A 14,371-nucleotide genomic window follows, 5' to 3' on the forward strand; every position below is an offset into this window, starting at 1 on the left:
CACATGGGAAAAATGGCCCCTGCCACTGTTTCTCCTCCGTGCATACAAGGCCCCTTCCCTCGGACGTCCCCGCCAGCATCTGTAATGCAGGTAATCCTGGGGGCAGTGGGAGGTCCCCCACCCTCGGAGGTTACTTCCTCCCCCTCTGAGGTTACATCCACATCTGCTGCGGCCATACCTCCCCCCCCCCATAGAATCAGTCTCCATGATTAGTTCCCCTCTGCATACCTTCATCCGGTGCGGGTCAGCAGTTTCCTCTCCCCCAATAAACTCCTTTCTGCCCGAGCCATCTGGTGATCTCTTTTCACTGGGCACCAAGGAATGAGTGAAGGCTTAGAGATGGCAGAGTGTGGCCTTAACCATGGGCCTCAGTTCCTTAATAACAAGTATTCTGCCAGGCCACCAGCCCCTCAGCTGCCTTGATCAAACAGGAAGCTAGGGCCAGTCCATGTTAGGTAGCTGCCCTGGCTCTAGCCAAACCAATGCTGGAGCGGTGCTGAGGACAGCACTGAGGACAGACACCACCTGTCCCTGGACGCTCAGCAGTGTCCTAAGGAAAAGCCAAGGGCAAGGCAGCTGCCCAGACCCAGTGAAGGAATGAAGACTCCAAGGAGGAAGAGTAGGAACCAAAGCCCCGCTGTCTTATCTGCTCAGGTATCTAGTAGAGGTGGATAGAAAATTCCCAGCGTGGGCCACGGTCCTAGTGGGCTTTGGGCACTGATGAGGAAGTAGGCAAACTTATTCCTTCCGGCCCTGCCTCCCTTCCCATATTCTTCAGGGTCTAAGACACAGCTGCAGCCCAAGGCTCCTGGTCTCAGCAGAGGGAGCACTTACCTAAGTCAGCTGGAGACTAAGAACAGACTAGAGAAAAAGACTGAAAGGATTCTCTGGAAGTTTCTACCTACTGAGTCACCTCAGGCAGGGCAGCATAAAAGATCCCTCAGGCCCCAGGAAGCTCTGTCCTGCCCCTGAGAGGACGCTCCCTGGCAGGCTGGGGGAGACATCTCAGGTAGCTCTGGACTCCCTTTTCTCAGCCTCTGATTTGGGGTGTGGCATCAGAGCCTCCTACACTTGCTGAAGGCCCATGTGGACTGCCCAGTCCCACTAATGCTAATCAGCTAAGCTCCCCGGGTGGTCTCCACTGGGCAAACCAGCTCTTGGGCTCCAAGAGGCTCTGCTCTTACAGGGCGATGCGCCTCCCCCCGCCCCTTTACTCCTGGCATCCAATAGCAAGCTGGACAGTGGAGAAGCCAGACACAGAAGCAAAAAGGCAACATATTGTATTCTGAATTTTCTCTTTTTAATAAAAAGGCACCTATAAAACAGGTCAATACAGTACAGGCAGCACAGAGACCCCCGGAACAAGCCTAAAAATTGTTTCAAAATAAAAACGAAGATGTCTTCACATATTGTATTTATATATTTATATTTATATATATATTTATATAATGGTACAAAATGGCGAGGGGCATGGCCATGGATGGAGGGAAGAAGGCTGGCCTGTGGCGTTTCCCTTGGGAGCTAGTGGTAGGAGAAGAGGACGCCAGGAGGGCATGGGGAGGGCCTTTGTGGTCTGAGGCCTCTCTTCGGGGCAGGAAACAGAGCAGGACAGTCTGGGCAGTTGTAGGACAGGGGTGAGGGCCCAAGTCGAGGCAGGACAAGACAGAGTGCCTGCCAGGAGGGAGGACAGGACCCCCCACCACACAGAGGCCCTGGGCATGGCCTCTGGGAGGTATTAGGGAGTCAGGAGCCTGCAGCTAGTCCTGGAGAAGGAAGTGGCATGTGACCTGGCTGATGGTGGACCAAGAGGACAGCACCAACTGGGAGAAGTGGGCACTAATTCCCTTTGTATTACAGCTGCCAAGGTGAGACCAGACCCTGCAGGCAGGTCAGGAAGGCTGGGGACGGGCCCTGGGAGAGGACGCTGTCTAGAATGGCCCTTGGCCCTAGAGGCAGGGCAGCAAAGACCCCAGCCAGATAACTGCCCTGCCACCTCACAAGGCAGGGAAGGAAGCAAAGTCTTTACTCCTGGGGTCAAGTGGGGCAAAACGCCCAGTCATGTATGGCTTCGGCTCTGACCAGTGACGGGCTGGGAACGCTCTGGGAAGAAATAGGGAGAGGACTAAGGAGGAGGCAGTGGCTGCGCCTGGGTGGGCGGAGACAGGTCTGGTACATGGCCCTGAGCCCTGGGCAGAAGGATTTGCCAAGGAGTAGACAGGCAGAGGCAGTGGGGTGCTCTCTAGTTCCCCTTCACACACACACACACACACACACACACACACACACACATACACACACACACACACACACACACTTCTGCAACTCAGTCCTTGGGGGTGGAGACTAGAAAGGGAGGAGGCAGACTGACTCAGCCAAACCCTGCTCCTCTTTGGTGGTTTCTGGGAGAGTTGGGACCCTGGGGGTTCTGTGGCCCAGAGCGCCTGTGGCATCATGCCACCCCCTCTGATGGCTCCACTCAAGGGGGCCACACAGTCGCTGCCCCTTCCTCCTTCCCTTCACCCCAGACTGGGGACAAAGGGCTTCAAGTTCCAGCTAAGATGTAGCAGCAGGGGCACCCAGACACCCCCAGCGGGAGGTGGGGCCCCTTGTCACTCCGCAGCACATGGCTGCCGCCCTGGAGCTCAGCCCGGCTGGAGCTCACCAGCAGGTGGTCTGACCTCATTCAGGTGTGGGGCAGATCCTCTCTCCTTTCTGGGGTGGATGTGTAGGACGGTGTCTCTGGGTCCAAGGGAATGGAAGGGGCAACTATTTGCAAAGGGGGGAAGGGTTTCCTTTACCCTTTTTTTTTTTTTTTGAGGGGGGGTGTGACTTCTATAAAACACAGAAATACAGCACACGCACAAACCGGCACAAAAGCTCAGTGCTCTATTTACAGCTCCGGCTGGCACCTGCCCACCCGGCCAGCCGCCTGCAGGGGTGAGTGAGGGGATGGTGGAAGGAGAAGACAGAAGGCAAAAACAAACAGGTAAGAGCAGAGTAAGGGGGGGGGGAGCTGAAGCAATGAGGAGATAGCAGACAAAGGGACGGAGGGAGAAGAGACCCTTCCTCTCCTCCTCCTCTCCCCCAAGGACCGGAAGCACAGCTGAAAGGCTGGGAGGTAACAGAGAGCCGAGGACAGAGGGAATACAGATTCCATAGGAACTGGAGGGGTGGAGGAGGGGCTGTCCTGGTGGCCAAAATGAAGGAACAAACCCCAATCCCCAACCCCTCTCCCCTCCCACCACTCCGCCACTTCCTCTAAGCTGCCAGCACATCTGATTTCCACAAACGCCACGCCCCCACACGAGGCCCCGCCCACCCCTGACCCCACCCCCGGACGCAGACCATCCCACACAGGAGGGAAGAGACTCGGAAGGTTAGCATCTTTGCAGTGTTGCCCAGCTCCGGCCCCGCACGGGACCACTAGAAGGGCAGGTTGGCCATGCCGCCCGGCGCAGGGAGGTAGCCCATCTGGCTGTCCAGAGACACACTGCGCTGCCGCAGAGGGTGAGACACCATGAGGTTCTGCTGGGGCGGGGGGCCCATGAGAGAGCCCTGCGGGGAGAGCATGTGGGGGGGCTGGCCGTAGACCTCGCCCCCCACCCCCCGCTGCTTCATCAGCATGAAATTCTGCTGGGTCATGAGGCCTTGTGGTGGGGACATGACCCCCTGGTGCAGGCCGTGGGGTACCATGCCCTGCTGTGGGGGCACACCTGTCCTGCCCAGCAAGGACATCTGTCCGGGGTGGCACATGGACATGTTGAGCCCCCGCTGGACTCCCTGCTGGCCCGGGAGGTTGGGGGGCCGAGAGGGGGTCTGCTCCGCCATCATGTTCTGCAGGTTCATGAGATGCAGATTGGGGGGCTGGGCCTTGGGGGGCTGGTTCTCGCTCTTGGGGAAGTACTGAAGGGTGCTGCTTGGCTTCTCAGAGGGGATGATCCTCGACAAGTCGAACTCGGGGATCCCCGTCGGGGTGGGCCGGATCACCTCGCTCAGCTCGGGGTCGTTCAGCACTGATGCCACCCCAGGGAGCACCCCCGGCGGGTAGGTGTCGCCCATGCGCCCAGCCATGCCTTTGCCCAGCAGGTGCTGCTGCGGAGGCATGGGGCCTGGCGGCTGGCTGGGCAGGTCCTCGGGGGGCAGAGGCATGCCTGAGGGGTAGTGCTGCTGCAGGCCGGGCCCCCCACCCGTGCTTCCCGTGGGGGCCATGGCACCATGGGGCTGCTGCAGCCGAGGAGGGAAGGGCACCATCTGGGAGGAGCTGGGCACGGGCCCACAGGGGGCATTCAGGGAGTCTGGGCCTCCTGGGGCCATCATCATGGAGTTTTGAGGGGGGCCCCCTGTCCCCTGTGCATTGGGGTGCAGTGGAATGTTGGAGCCCAGAGGGGTGGGAGAGGGTAACATGGCGGGTGGGGGCTCGTGGGACAGGGGCTGCTGGCCTGGTAGGTTCAAGCCCATGGGGCTCTGGGCAGCAGTGGAGTTCAGGTGCATCTGGTTGGGCTGGTTGTTGCTGAGGCCTGCAGGGAGGGAGAGAGGACAGGGTATTAGGAGCCGTTTGCACTCGGCTGGGGGAGGAGGTGCAGATCCCCGTCGGGCCCCACTCCCTAGCCAAGTGGTACGGAGCTGGAATTTTCACCACTGGTGTCCCTGGCCTTGAGAAAGGTTCTAGAAGTGATTAAGCTAGACGCTAAGAGCCCAAGTTCTGCACCCCTCACCCCCACCCCTTTTTTTTTCCTGGTGTAGGTCCTGGGACTTGAACTCAGAGCCTGGGCACTGTCCCTGAGCTTTTGTGCTCAAGGCTATCGCTTGAGCCACAGCTCCACTTAGGACTTTTTGGTGGTTAACTGGAGATAAGGGTCTCACAGACTTTTCTGGCTTTGAACCATGATCCTAAGACCTCCGCTTCCTGAGTAGCTAGGATTACAGGTGTGAGCCACAGGTGCCCAGCTCACACGGATGCATCACAGAGTGCTGAGACCAGTCAAGTGCTCTGGGATGGGCTCCGCGAGATGCCTGCAGAGGGGGGGGGGGGTCCCCCAGACCTCACACCACCATGCCCAGGGTCTCTCTTCCCATTTCCAAGGCCCCCTTCCTGGCCCCGCACCTGGCCCGGAGCCCTGCGGTGGCGGTGGCGGGGGTAGCAGGGGCCGATCGGGAAGCAGCTCGTCGTCTGAGGTGGCAATGGTCTTGATGGCATTGTGGTAGAGCGGGGTGGAGCTGGGCATGGCATACTTGGACATCTGGGACATCATCAGGGACAGGGGGTTCTGGGAAGGGGTGGGGTCTGGGGAGGAAGTGAACGGTAGGCTGGGGTTCATGAGGCCGCTGGGAGGGTTGGCAGGAGGCGCTGAGGAGCTGCTCCGGGGGCCGCTAGGCGGGAGGGTACCTACAGAAGCGGGGAGACAAAAACAGCAGGGGAGTGACTGGGGAGGGGAGGCTGAATTTGGCTGCTCGGATGGGGGTGGGGCGGAGGGGACTGGGGAAGAGGTCAGTTCCAAAAGCTGCACCTGACTCCTTCGGACACCCCTGCATTTCACTGAACACCAAACCCAAGTGAACCGCGGCCCACCCATTCTCCCAGTGATCCGGGCGGGGCCGCGAGGCTGCATTTCCCAAGTGTGACCCCTCAAAATGCTGAGAAGGCACACATGCTCCCCCCCCCCCAGGAAAGCCCAACACAAATGTCCCCACCCGCCCCAGCCACAGAGACCAACCCAGTCCAGGCCCCGCTGGCCAGCCCGGCTGACTCACCCTGCTCCATGCTGCCCAGGGTGGAAGAAGAGTTCATGGGGAGAGGCGGCTGCTTATTCTGGGGGACTCCGGGGCTGGGCATGGCTGTCTTGGGTGAGGCCACCCAGCCCGGAGAAGGCACCGCCATGGAAGGAGACTTGAGCCTGCTGGGTGAGCCAGTGGGCGAGCGCACACTGAGAGAGGAGCTGAGGACCTGAGGCGATTTGAGAGGTCCCGGAGGATTGGCGGAAGGCAGGGGTACCATCTGCGAGGGAGTCTGGGGTGACTTGAGGTTGGCGGAAGGTGAGGTGACCAGGGGTGAGTGCACCTGGCTAAGCGTGGGTGACTTCAGATGCCCCATGCCCGGCGAGCCCATCTGGTTAATACTGATGGTCAGGTCTGAAGGCCTTCGGCCGAGGCCCCGGCTGGGCGCAGGATGTACAGGGCCAGGAGGGGCATTAGACACGGGGGGAAGAGGCATGTGGCTGAGCCGGGTGGTGCCCACGGTACCCATGGGCACTGAGCTCTGGTCAGGGCTGAACAAGTCTTGGGTGTTGCCCATGTCCTGAGGCATGGCTTGGTAGGGTCCCTGGCCCCCAGAGAAGCCCTGCTGGGCCTGGTTGGGAAACTGCGAAGGCATGAGCATCTTCTGCGGGCCGCCCATCATGCCACTGTTGTTCTGGGCTCGCACCCGGGCCATCTCCTCAGGACTGAGGCCCTGGGGTCCCATCATGTCCCCGGGGCCCCGCATCTTCTGCGACATGAGCATCTGCTGCTGTGGGGTCATCTGCACGTTCAGGTTCATGTTCATGTTCATGTTCACGTTCATGTTCATGTTGAGGTTGCCCGGCCCCATGGGCGGGTCCACCTCCCTCAGCCCGGTCTGCCCCATCGGGGGGCTCAGGAGGCCCCGGCCTCCGGCAAACTCCATGCCCATTGGAGTGCCCGCCAGGCCCTCGCCACCAGCCATCTGCCCAGGGAACATGGCGGGGTCCATCTGCCGGTGTGCCTGCATCATCCGCTCCATCTCCATGCTCTGCGCCATGCCGCCGCCCGCCATGCCCAAGGGCCGCTGCATGCCCATCGACCGCTTCTCCAGCAACTGGTGGCGCAGCAGCTCCTCCCGCACCCGGGGGGTCATGAACCTCTCCGAGTCACCCTGCCCACCTGGGTAGGACACGGCGTTCTGAGCGAAATTGCCAGGTCCCCCCATAGGGGGCAAGTCTTCAGTCCAACCCATGCCCGGCCTCACAGGCCTCTGCATGGCATTCATGGGCACCTCCATGGGCAGGCTCTGCATGGCCCCGAACCCAGGCATCCGTTGCATCTGGCTGCCTGGGAAGCGAGGGCTAGGGAAGGAAGGTCCACCGCGGAGCTGCATGGGGTCCTGCGCATCCATGGGTCCCCGCAGCTGCGTGCCCATCCCAGGGGGCCACTGATCCCCGGGCTTGCTGTGGTAGGGAGGCGGGGGCCCCCTCACCATCATGCCCCCCATGCCCATCATGTCCTGCAGGGGGCGGCCGCCGTGTAGCCCGATCTGCTCTTCCTTCCGCCGCTTCTCCTCGTAGTATTCCTCCTGAAGCTTGCGCCAGGCCACCTGCTCGGGCGTCAGGCTGTCCTGGCCCAGTCTCTGCATCATCATGTTCATCTGCTGCCCCATGTCCCCCCCCGGGGGGTGCCCGGGCACTTCATGCTCCAGCGGGGGGCCCCCCAGGCTCTGTGTCTGTGAAATCATGGACTGCAAGGGCTCTTCATACTTCTTCAACCCGCTGGGAGGGCCGGAGGGTGGCGGCTGGGGGGCTGGGGGGGCTTGTGCTGGGGGCCCCCCCTCGCCGCCTCCTCCCGGGGGCCCCTTGAGGAAGGGCTCTGCCTCTCCGCTCCGGAGCAGCAGCCGCTCGATGTCTCGCAAAGTCTGGAGGGAGCGCTCGCGATGCTCCAGCTGCTCCTTGGACAGACCCTCGGAGCCCGCCAGGCTGCGCTGCCCATTTCCGGTGGGAGTGGCTTCCCCCAGCAGGGCTGGGCCCGGGGCACCGCTGGGGTCTCCTCCAGGAGGCAGAGGGTTGGTGGCGGTGGCAGCTGTCGGGGTGTTGGGATGGGTGCCCCCAGTCCCGCCGCCTGTGCTGGCAGCGCCCACCGAGTTGGGGGCCAGGTCCTGGCTGGTGTCCTCGGGGGGCCCCTCTGGAGGCAGAGCCGGGGGGGCGCTGCCAGGGGCCGGGGGAGGCGGCAGGGCGGGCGGCTGGGACTGCGGGGTGCCTGCTGACGGCGTGCTCAAGGGTAGCGGTTCTGGGGTGGGTGGCACTTTGGGGGCCTGCAGGAGGACCAAGGCAGGGTGTGAGACAGGAAAGGGGGCATCCCCACCCATCTCCGGGGCAAACTGGGGACCACACTCACCTGGTCCAGCTTGGCCCGGGGCACATTCTGCTGGTGGTAGGCCAGGATGGAGTCTGCCCGGCCCTGGAACACGGCCTCCGCAGCCCTGAGGAGGCGTTGGCCGCAGACCGCTCAGGAGAAGAAGTAAGCAGACGGGAGCCCACCCGCATCCCCCCCACGAGCTCCCTGGAGACCCCAGACCAAGGGTGCAGGGCAGCCCTCCTCCCCCAAGGCACTTACGTGTTGGCCAGGTGGGTGGTGAAGACGTACACGAACTGGGACGGAGGCTTTCCGGGCACATTCCCGCCGCCACCCCCCGCCTCCCGGGGCATCTGTGCGCAGGCCTGCTGGGGGCCCATGAGGGGGGCCCGGAGCGCTGCTCTCACTGAGGGGCAGTTGGGCAGTTTGGCCAGGACCCAGCTGTGGGGCCGCCATAGCTGGGTCTGCTACATTACAATCTGCAGAAGAAGTGAGGGAATGTGCATGAAAGGCCCATCTGGGCCTTGGCAGAAGAACCAGCCGGTACCCCCAAACGCACCCCACCCCCCTGCCCCCACCCTAGGGTGCTCCCTACCTTACAACACACCCAGCAGGGTGATTTATTGTCACACCATTGGCTTCTACCCTGGCCTGCCCTAGAGCAGTCTATGCCCACGAAGGCAACAGTGTGGCAGGAGGGGCAGGGGAAGTGTTGCCTGGCACTCCGCTCGATACTTACGGGTGTGATTTTCACGTCACCAGCACATTCCGGGGAGGAAGGCATCACACTCCAGTTTACAGAGGAGGAAATGAGCCTGGCAGGGATGCAGTAACTCACCTAAGCTCATACACCCAGCTAGGACCAGCAAGGCCCGAACTGGAACCCGAAGCCCTACTTAGCTCTGTTCTGCCCCATTCAGTGTGTGGTGTGTGTGTGTGTGTGTGTGTGTGTGTGTGTGTGTGTGTGTGTGTGTGTGTGTGTGTGTGTGTGTGTGTGTGTGTGTGTGTGTGTGTGTGTGTGTGTCCACTGACCATATCTGTTCGTCTACAAAATAGAAACACCAGCCCCTGCCTTGCAGAGGACAAATCAAAGAAATATGATCAACTCTGTCACAAAGAAAGAAATCAATCTGAATAATAGAATTAGAAAAGCAGTGTAGTAGCTGGAGCGCTGAAGGCTCATACTTGTAATCCTAGCAACTCAGAAGGCTGAGATCTGAGAGTTGTGGTTGGAAACCAGTCTGGGCAGGAAGATCTGAGACTTGTATCTCCAATTAACCACCGAAGAGTCAGAAGCGGAGTGGTGGATCAAGTGTTAAGAGTGGCAGGCTTGGGTGAAAATTTAAGGAACAGCACTCAGGACCTTAGTTCAAGTCCAGTACCAGCACACATATGTGCATACACATGAAATTAAAAAGAAAAAAAATCTTTCCTCTGACCTCATAGTTCCACAGATAATCAGTAAGACAATTTCCTTACAGCCCAGGCTGACATCCCAGGAACAGTCAGAAGAGACCAGCTACCTTGAGCACCAAGAAAACTTTTGCTCCCGGGTTATAAACTTGACTCTCACTCAGTCCTACCTTAGAAAAGTTCCAAACTGGTCACTGATGACTCAAGGGGCTGAAGCCATTCTCATGCCAAGAAAAACTAATCGAAGGGCCTGGCCTGCGGACAGTACGGGACAGTCCCGCCTGAAGCCTCCTGGGGGCCAGGGCAGCATACCACCTTCCCCAGGCCCAGCATCAGGCTCCCCTCCTTGATACACCCCATCATAACCCTGCTCTGGACCCTGTCTCTGGACTTTTGCATAGGAGAGCAAAGCCAGAAGTCTGCGGAGACTTGAGAGCTGGCCTTAATACATAGACTGTCCTGAAGAGGAAAGTGTAAACTTAGAACACGCATAAGACAAGCTATGGTGAGGATTTATTTCACAAAGGAACTTTCTAGAACCATGATAATCATACAAGCTGATAATGTTCTAAGTGTGTTACATGGATCAACTCATACCTTATACCGACTTTATGAGGTAGATGATTTTTATAGATGACGAAACTGAGGTCTTTTCCCATATTTACAGATAGCAAGTGCACTCTTGGAATACAAACCAAGTCTGACCTCTGAGCCTAAGCTATTAACACCTACATTCATTTGCCTCTCCATTAAGGAAGGATTCAAGAGGCCAAGTATTAGTGGTTCATGACTATATAATCCTAGCTACTCAGCAAGATTAGACATGAGGATCACAGTTCAAGTGGCAGAGCACCTTTATAACAAACATGATGCCATGCTTTAAAAAAAGAAAGAAAGAAATCTTTAAAAATGGAATGCTAGCACACTTACAATCCTAACTATTCAGAAGGCTAAGACCTGGAGAATCAAGATTGGAGGTCAGACAGGGCAGAAAAGTCTTCAAAACTCTATATCCAATTAACCAACAAAATGCCAGAATGTAAGTGTGGCTCAAGTGTGTAGAGTTCCAGCTCCAAGCAGGAAAAGCTGATGGACAAGGCCTTGAGTTCAAGCCCTTGGTAATAGGAAGAAAGAGGAAGGAAGGGAGGGAGGGAAGAAGAAATGAAGGAGGGAAGAAAGAGAGGGAAACCAAGCAACCAAGCAGTATACCTAACACATTCCAAGTATTAGGCATGGAATCTTCACAATTTCTCTTTTAATCTCCCTATGTCTTTCAAAATTTCTACAGCGATGCAGCCTAATGTTACAGACGTGAACTAAGGATGGCACTATCCCTGAAGTGTTCAGCCGAAGACTATGGGCCACCAGTCAGTCCCATGGGAGCAGGAGCAGACCTAGGATGACATGGCTTTTAAAGTACCAGCTGTTCAGGCTTCTAATATTGGACCCTCTACAGCATGGTGCACTCACTCCACATGCTGTTTCCACTTCTGTAAGGGTTGCATCTGGTTCTGCTCATGGGAGGTCCAGATATATGCTGATCAATTAAAGAGTAAGAGGAGTGTGCATCCACTCCTCGTCCTGGTGACATACACTGGGCACATGCCAGGGTCATCAGAGGTTAGAAAAGGGCACCGTAGTGAATCACATGTCTCTCACATGCAGGCTTAGCATGGCTTTGAATAGCAGAGCCAACTGTCCTGCTCCCAGGGAGGGTGGCCCTTTCCTGCCCTTCCTCTACTGACCAGTAGGTGGCAGCATAGGCCAGCCGTTCATGGTAGAGGTATAGGTGAGATGGCCAGGAAGGAACCCCAATCCACCAGAGTCCTTAGGAAGAAGGGGCCGTTGAGCATCCAGAAGACAAGGGCTGTCTGTCAGTCCAGGGAAGGACTGAGTCTGAGAGGTGGGATGGGAGATCAGGAGCCTGAGCTTGGTCTTGGCTACGACTCGCAACTCTGTCCTCATAAAGTCCCAGGTGGGAGAGACGCTCCCTCAGGGCAGCCACGGAATCCTGGGAATCCCGGATCAAGAGTACTCACTGTGGGTGGCCCCGATGGGCTTGTCATCCTCCTCACTGTCGGGGCCAGAGCACCATTCGTCCCCGCTGTACGGCTGCTTGCGCTCCAGCACGCACCGCCGCTTACTCCGAGGCGCCACCTCTGCCCAGGACGATGCAGACCAGAAAAGGAGTGAGTGCCCAAGAAGGCCCACTCCTCCCATATCCAGAGTCCCAGAGCCACTCTCTGGGCTGCCTCACTCCCGAGGGCACTGCCCAGGCCATGGTGGGCACTTTGCCAGTCCCTGGCCCCCACCACACCACCATTTGTTTCTGATTTCTCTCTCCAGCCCCGCTTGCCTGTTTCCCCTCCCCCCCCCCAATACCAAGCACAGCATAATCCCCAACCACAACTGGTTCTAATTAGGGAGGGGAGGGGAGGGGAGGGGAGGGGAGAGGAGATGAGGGAAGGCCTCTGCAACTCTTCCAGGCCTCAAAGCCTGTTCCCTGAAAGGCTCCTACCAGCCAGGAGGATAGCAGGAGGCTCAGAGGAGGTGTGCAGGACTGCTCCTCCCTCTCCCCTCAGGCTGCAGAGGGGATACAGGGGTGCAATGGGGACCAGCCCTGCCCCTAGGCAGCACCCTGGTCAAGCCCCATCCTGAACCACCTGGTTGGCTGACAGGGTAGGGGTGAGAGAAAGGTGTTCGGGTGAGAACCAGGGGAGAAGAACCAGGGACAAGTAGAGGCATGGCCTCCCGGACAGTTTGGATCTGGGGCTGTGGATGATGTGAAGATCTTTGGGGCTCAGGAACTGGGGTACCTTTAGCCTCTGAATCCAAAGATGGGGTCCCAGCCTCCCGCTGCTCTCCAGAGTCCACAGACACGCTCCGCTCCCGCTTCACCTTGCCCTTGAGTGAGCTGAAGGGGGGTACCCCTGCCTGGGGGTTCTTCAGACTTGAGTTGCTAGGTGAGATCTGGTTGGCCTTGGCCCCATGGCTCCCTGCCCCCACGCCCTTGGAGCCCAGGTTGCAGGTGGGTCCTTGGTTCACATTCTGGTGCTGTGATTGGGCCCCGCCATTCCCTGTCTTGCCATGATTGGTCAACTTATTTTCTGGGTGCATTGGTTTGGCTGGGGCAGGGGGGCAGTGGCCGCGGGGGGACAGCGGCGGGCTCCCTGGAGCTTCTCTCCTCCTGGGGTGGGGTAACCTGGGAGAAGGTAGGAAAGACACAAAAGGTTAACCTCACTGGGCCCAGGCTTCCCCGGACTTGGAACTGCCCCATCCTGCCTGGTGGGAGGGGAGGCTGAGTGCCACCTCAAGACCACCTGCTACCCCCCATCTCCATCCACAGCTCTTTAACAACAAGCCGAGGGCCCCCCGTCTACCTGGGCAGTCTCTTCCCATCTATACCTCTTCCCAACTCAAGTGAAAACCAGGATCTTCTGGGTTGGCAGAATCTGCCCCCTCTTTCCCCTCCACCCTAATACCCATCAGACTGCACATTTCCCTGGCAACACCTGACCCATCCTTTGCCCCCCCCCCCCTCCTAGGGTTTGCTGTCTTCCAACTCCTTTCAAGGTCCCAAATCTCAACTCTCCTCTGGTGTCCCAACACCAGAAAGGGGAGGGCTACAGACCTATGAGTCACCCAGTTCAGGTCCCAGCCCTATTCCCCAGGGGAGGGGGGGGTGGGAAAAGCACTCGGGAGAGTGGTACCCTCCAGCCCAGACGGCTCTGAGAACCGAGGGGAAGGCCTGAAGAGGGTGGGCCGGCAGGCTGGAGCTGGAGGAGGGGGGGAGGGGAGTGGCATGTCAAGCAGACACGACTGCAGCTAGAAGCCAAGGATTCCTGCAGCCTGGGCTGCGGGCCCTTTAAGCTCCAGCCCGCTCCCCCCACCGCCTCCCCCTCCCCGGAGACCTATTAATAGCCGCTGGAAAGATCACATCACGGGAGAGGATATTTATCCCCCCTCATTCCACACCAGCTCAGATTTATTTCAGCTCTGCTGTCCTGCTGCTGCCGCCTGGCCCTGTCTGCCCGCTTCTTCTGGGGAGGCGGAGAGAGGCAGGCACCACCCGCTCTCCACCTCCCGCCCCTACACTGGCACTGAGGCCAGAGGGGCCCAGCGGACCCCACCCCAGGGGCAGCCGGGGTCTGCGATCAGGCTGTAACCGTTTTTGGAGGGAAGAGCTAGAAGGAACCCAAACGCAGGCATGGCCGGCTGTCAGTGCTCTCTGCCCCAGGGCCCCGGCGCTAAGGCTGGGGGTGCAGATCCTGCCCGAGCGAGGCCAGGCCTTCCCAGGCCCCCCCCCCCCCGTGGCCTGGGAGCCCCCTCTCCACGCCAGCACAGGCCAGCCCTGGCACGAGGCCCCCCGGCCCGCGCTCCACACACCCCGCCCTCCAGTCATCCACACACCTTGTCTTGTTAGCCAGGATCCTCATGGCTCCCAAACACAGTGGGACCACGGCCCCTGTGCGTGCCCGGGGCCCAGCCAGGTGCTCGGTACTGGAGCTCGGACTGCAGCAACAAGCCCCAAAGAGAAAACTTGTGACTTGGGGAGAGGGGGAGCAGGGCGGGAGGATAGAAGGGAGGACCCGACAGGCCTGCGACTAACGAGCGGGCGAGGGCAGGGGGGGAGTGGGAAGGGTAGGCTACCAGCCGGGGTCGCGTTCCTGGAGGCCAGTCGGGTCCCCATCCCTCCCCCACCTTGCCCTCGGGGGTGGGGGGCTGGCGGTCCCGGGCCAGCAGACCTCCCGGCTGGGTTAAGGGGGCGAAGGTGGCCGCGTGGGGCGGCCCGGGCCCCCGGGGACTCCCCGCGGCCGGACACGCCCCTCACTCGGGGCTCGGGAATCCCGCGGGCCCCGCCCCAGCGCTGCGCCCGGGC

At 59.5% G+C, this 14,371-nt stretch overlaps 1 protein-coding gene across 1 annotated transcript in view; it reads right to left on the bottom strand.

The window, feature by feature from the left end:
• Window positions 1–1,278: 1,278 nt before the first annotated feature.
• Bcl9l (BCL9 like) overlaps window positions 1,279–14,371 on the bottom strand; it is a 28,996-nt gene continuing 15,903 nt past the window's right edge. Inside the window, 9 exon segments of the mRNA XM_042682765.1 lie at window positions 1,279–4,517; window positions 5,105–5,386; window positions 5,752–8,038; window positions 8,122–8,206; window positions 8,341–8,417; window positions 8,419–8,558; window positions 11,532–11,651; window positions 12,309–12,694; window positions 13,903–14,004. Of these exon segments, the coding sequence (XP_042538699.1) occupies window positions 3,424–4,517; window positions 5,105–5,386; window positions 5,752–8,038; window positions 8,122–8,206; window positions 8,341–8,417; window positions 8,419–8,558; window positions 11,532–11,651; window positions 12,309–12,694; window positions 13,903–13,928 (4,497 nt within the window). The 5' untranslated portion in view covers window positions 13,929–14,004 and the 3' untranslated portion in view covers window positions 1,279–3,423.

This window comes from Dipodomys spectabilis, unplaced genomic scaffold (genome assembly GCF_019054845.1).
Source record: "Dipodomys spectabilis isolate Male_0828 unplaced genomic scaffold, ASM1905484v1 ptg000076l, whole genome shotgun sequence".
Classification (NCBI taxonomy): Eukaryota; Metazoa; Chordata; class Mammalia; order Rodentia; family Heteromyidae; genus Dipodomys; species Dipodomys spectabilis.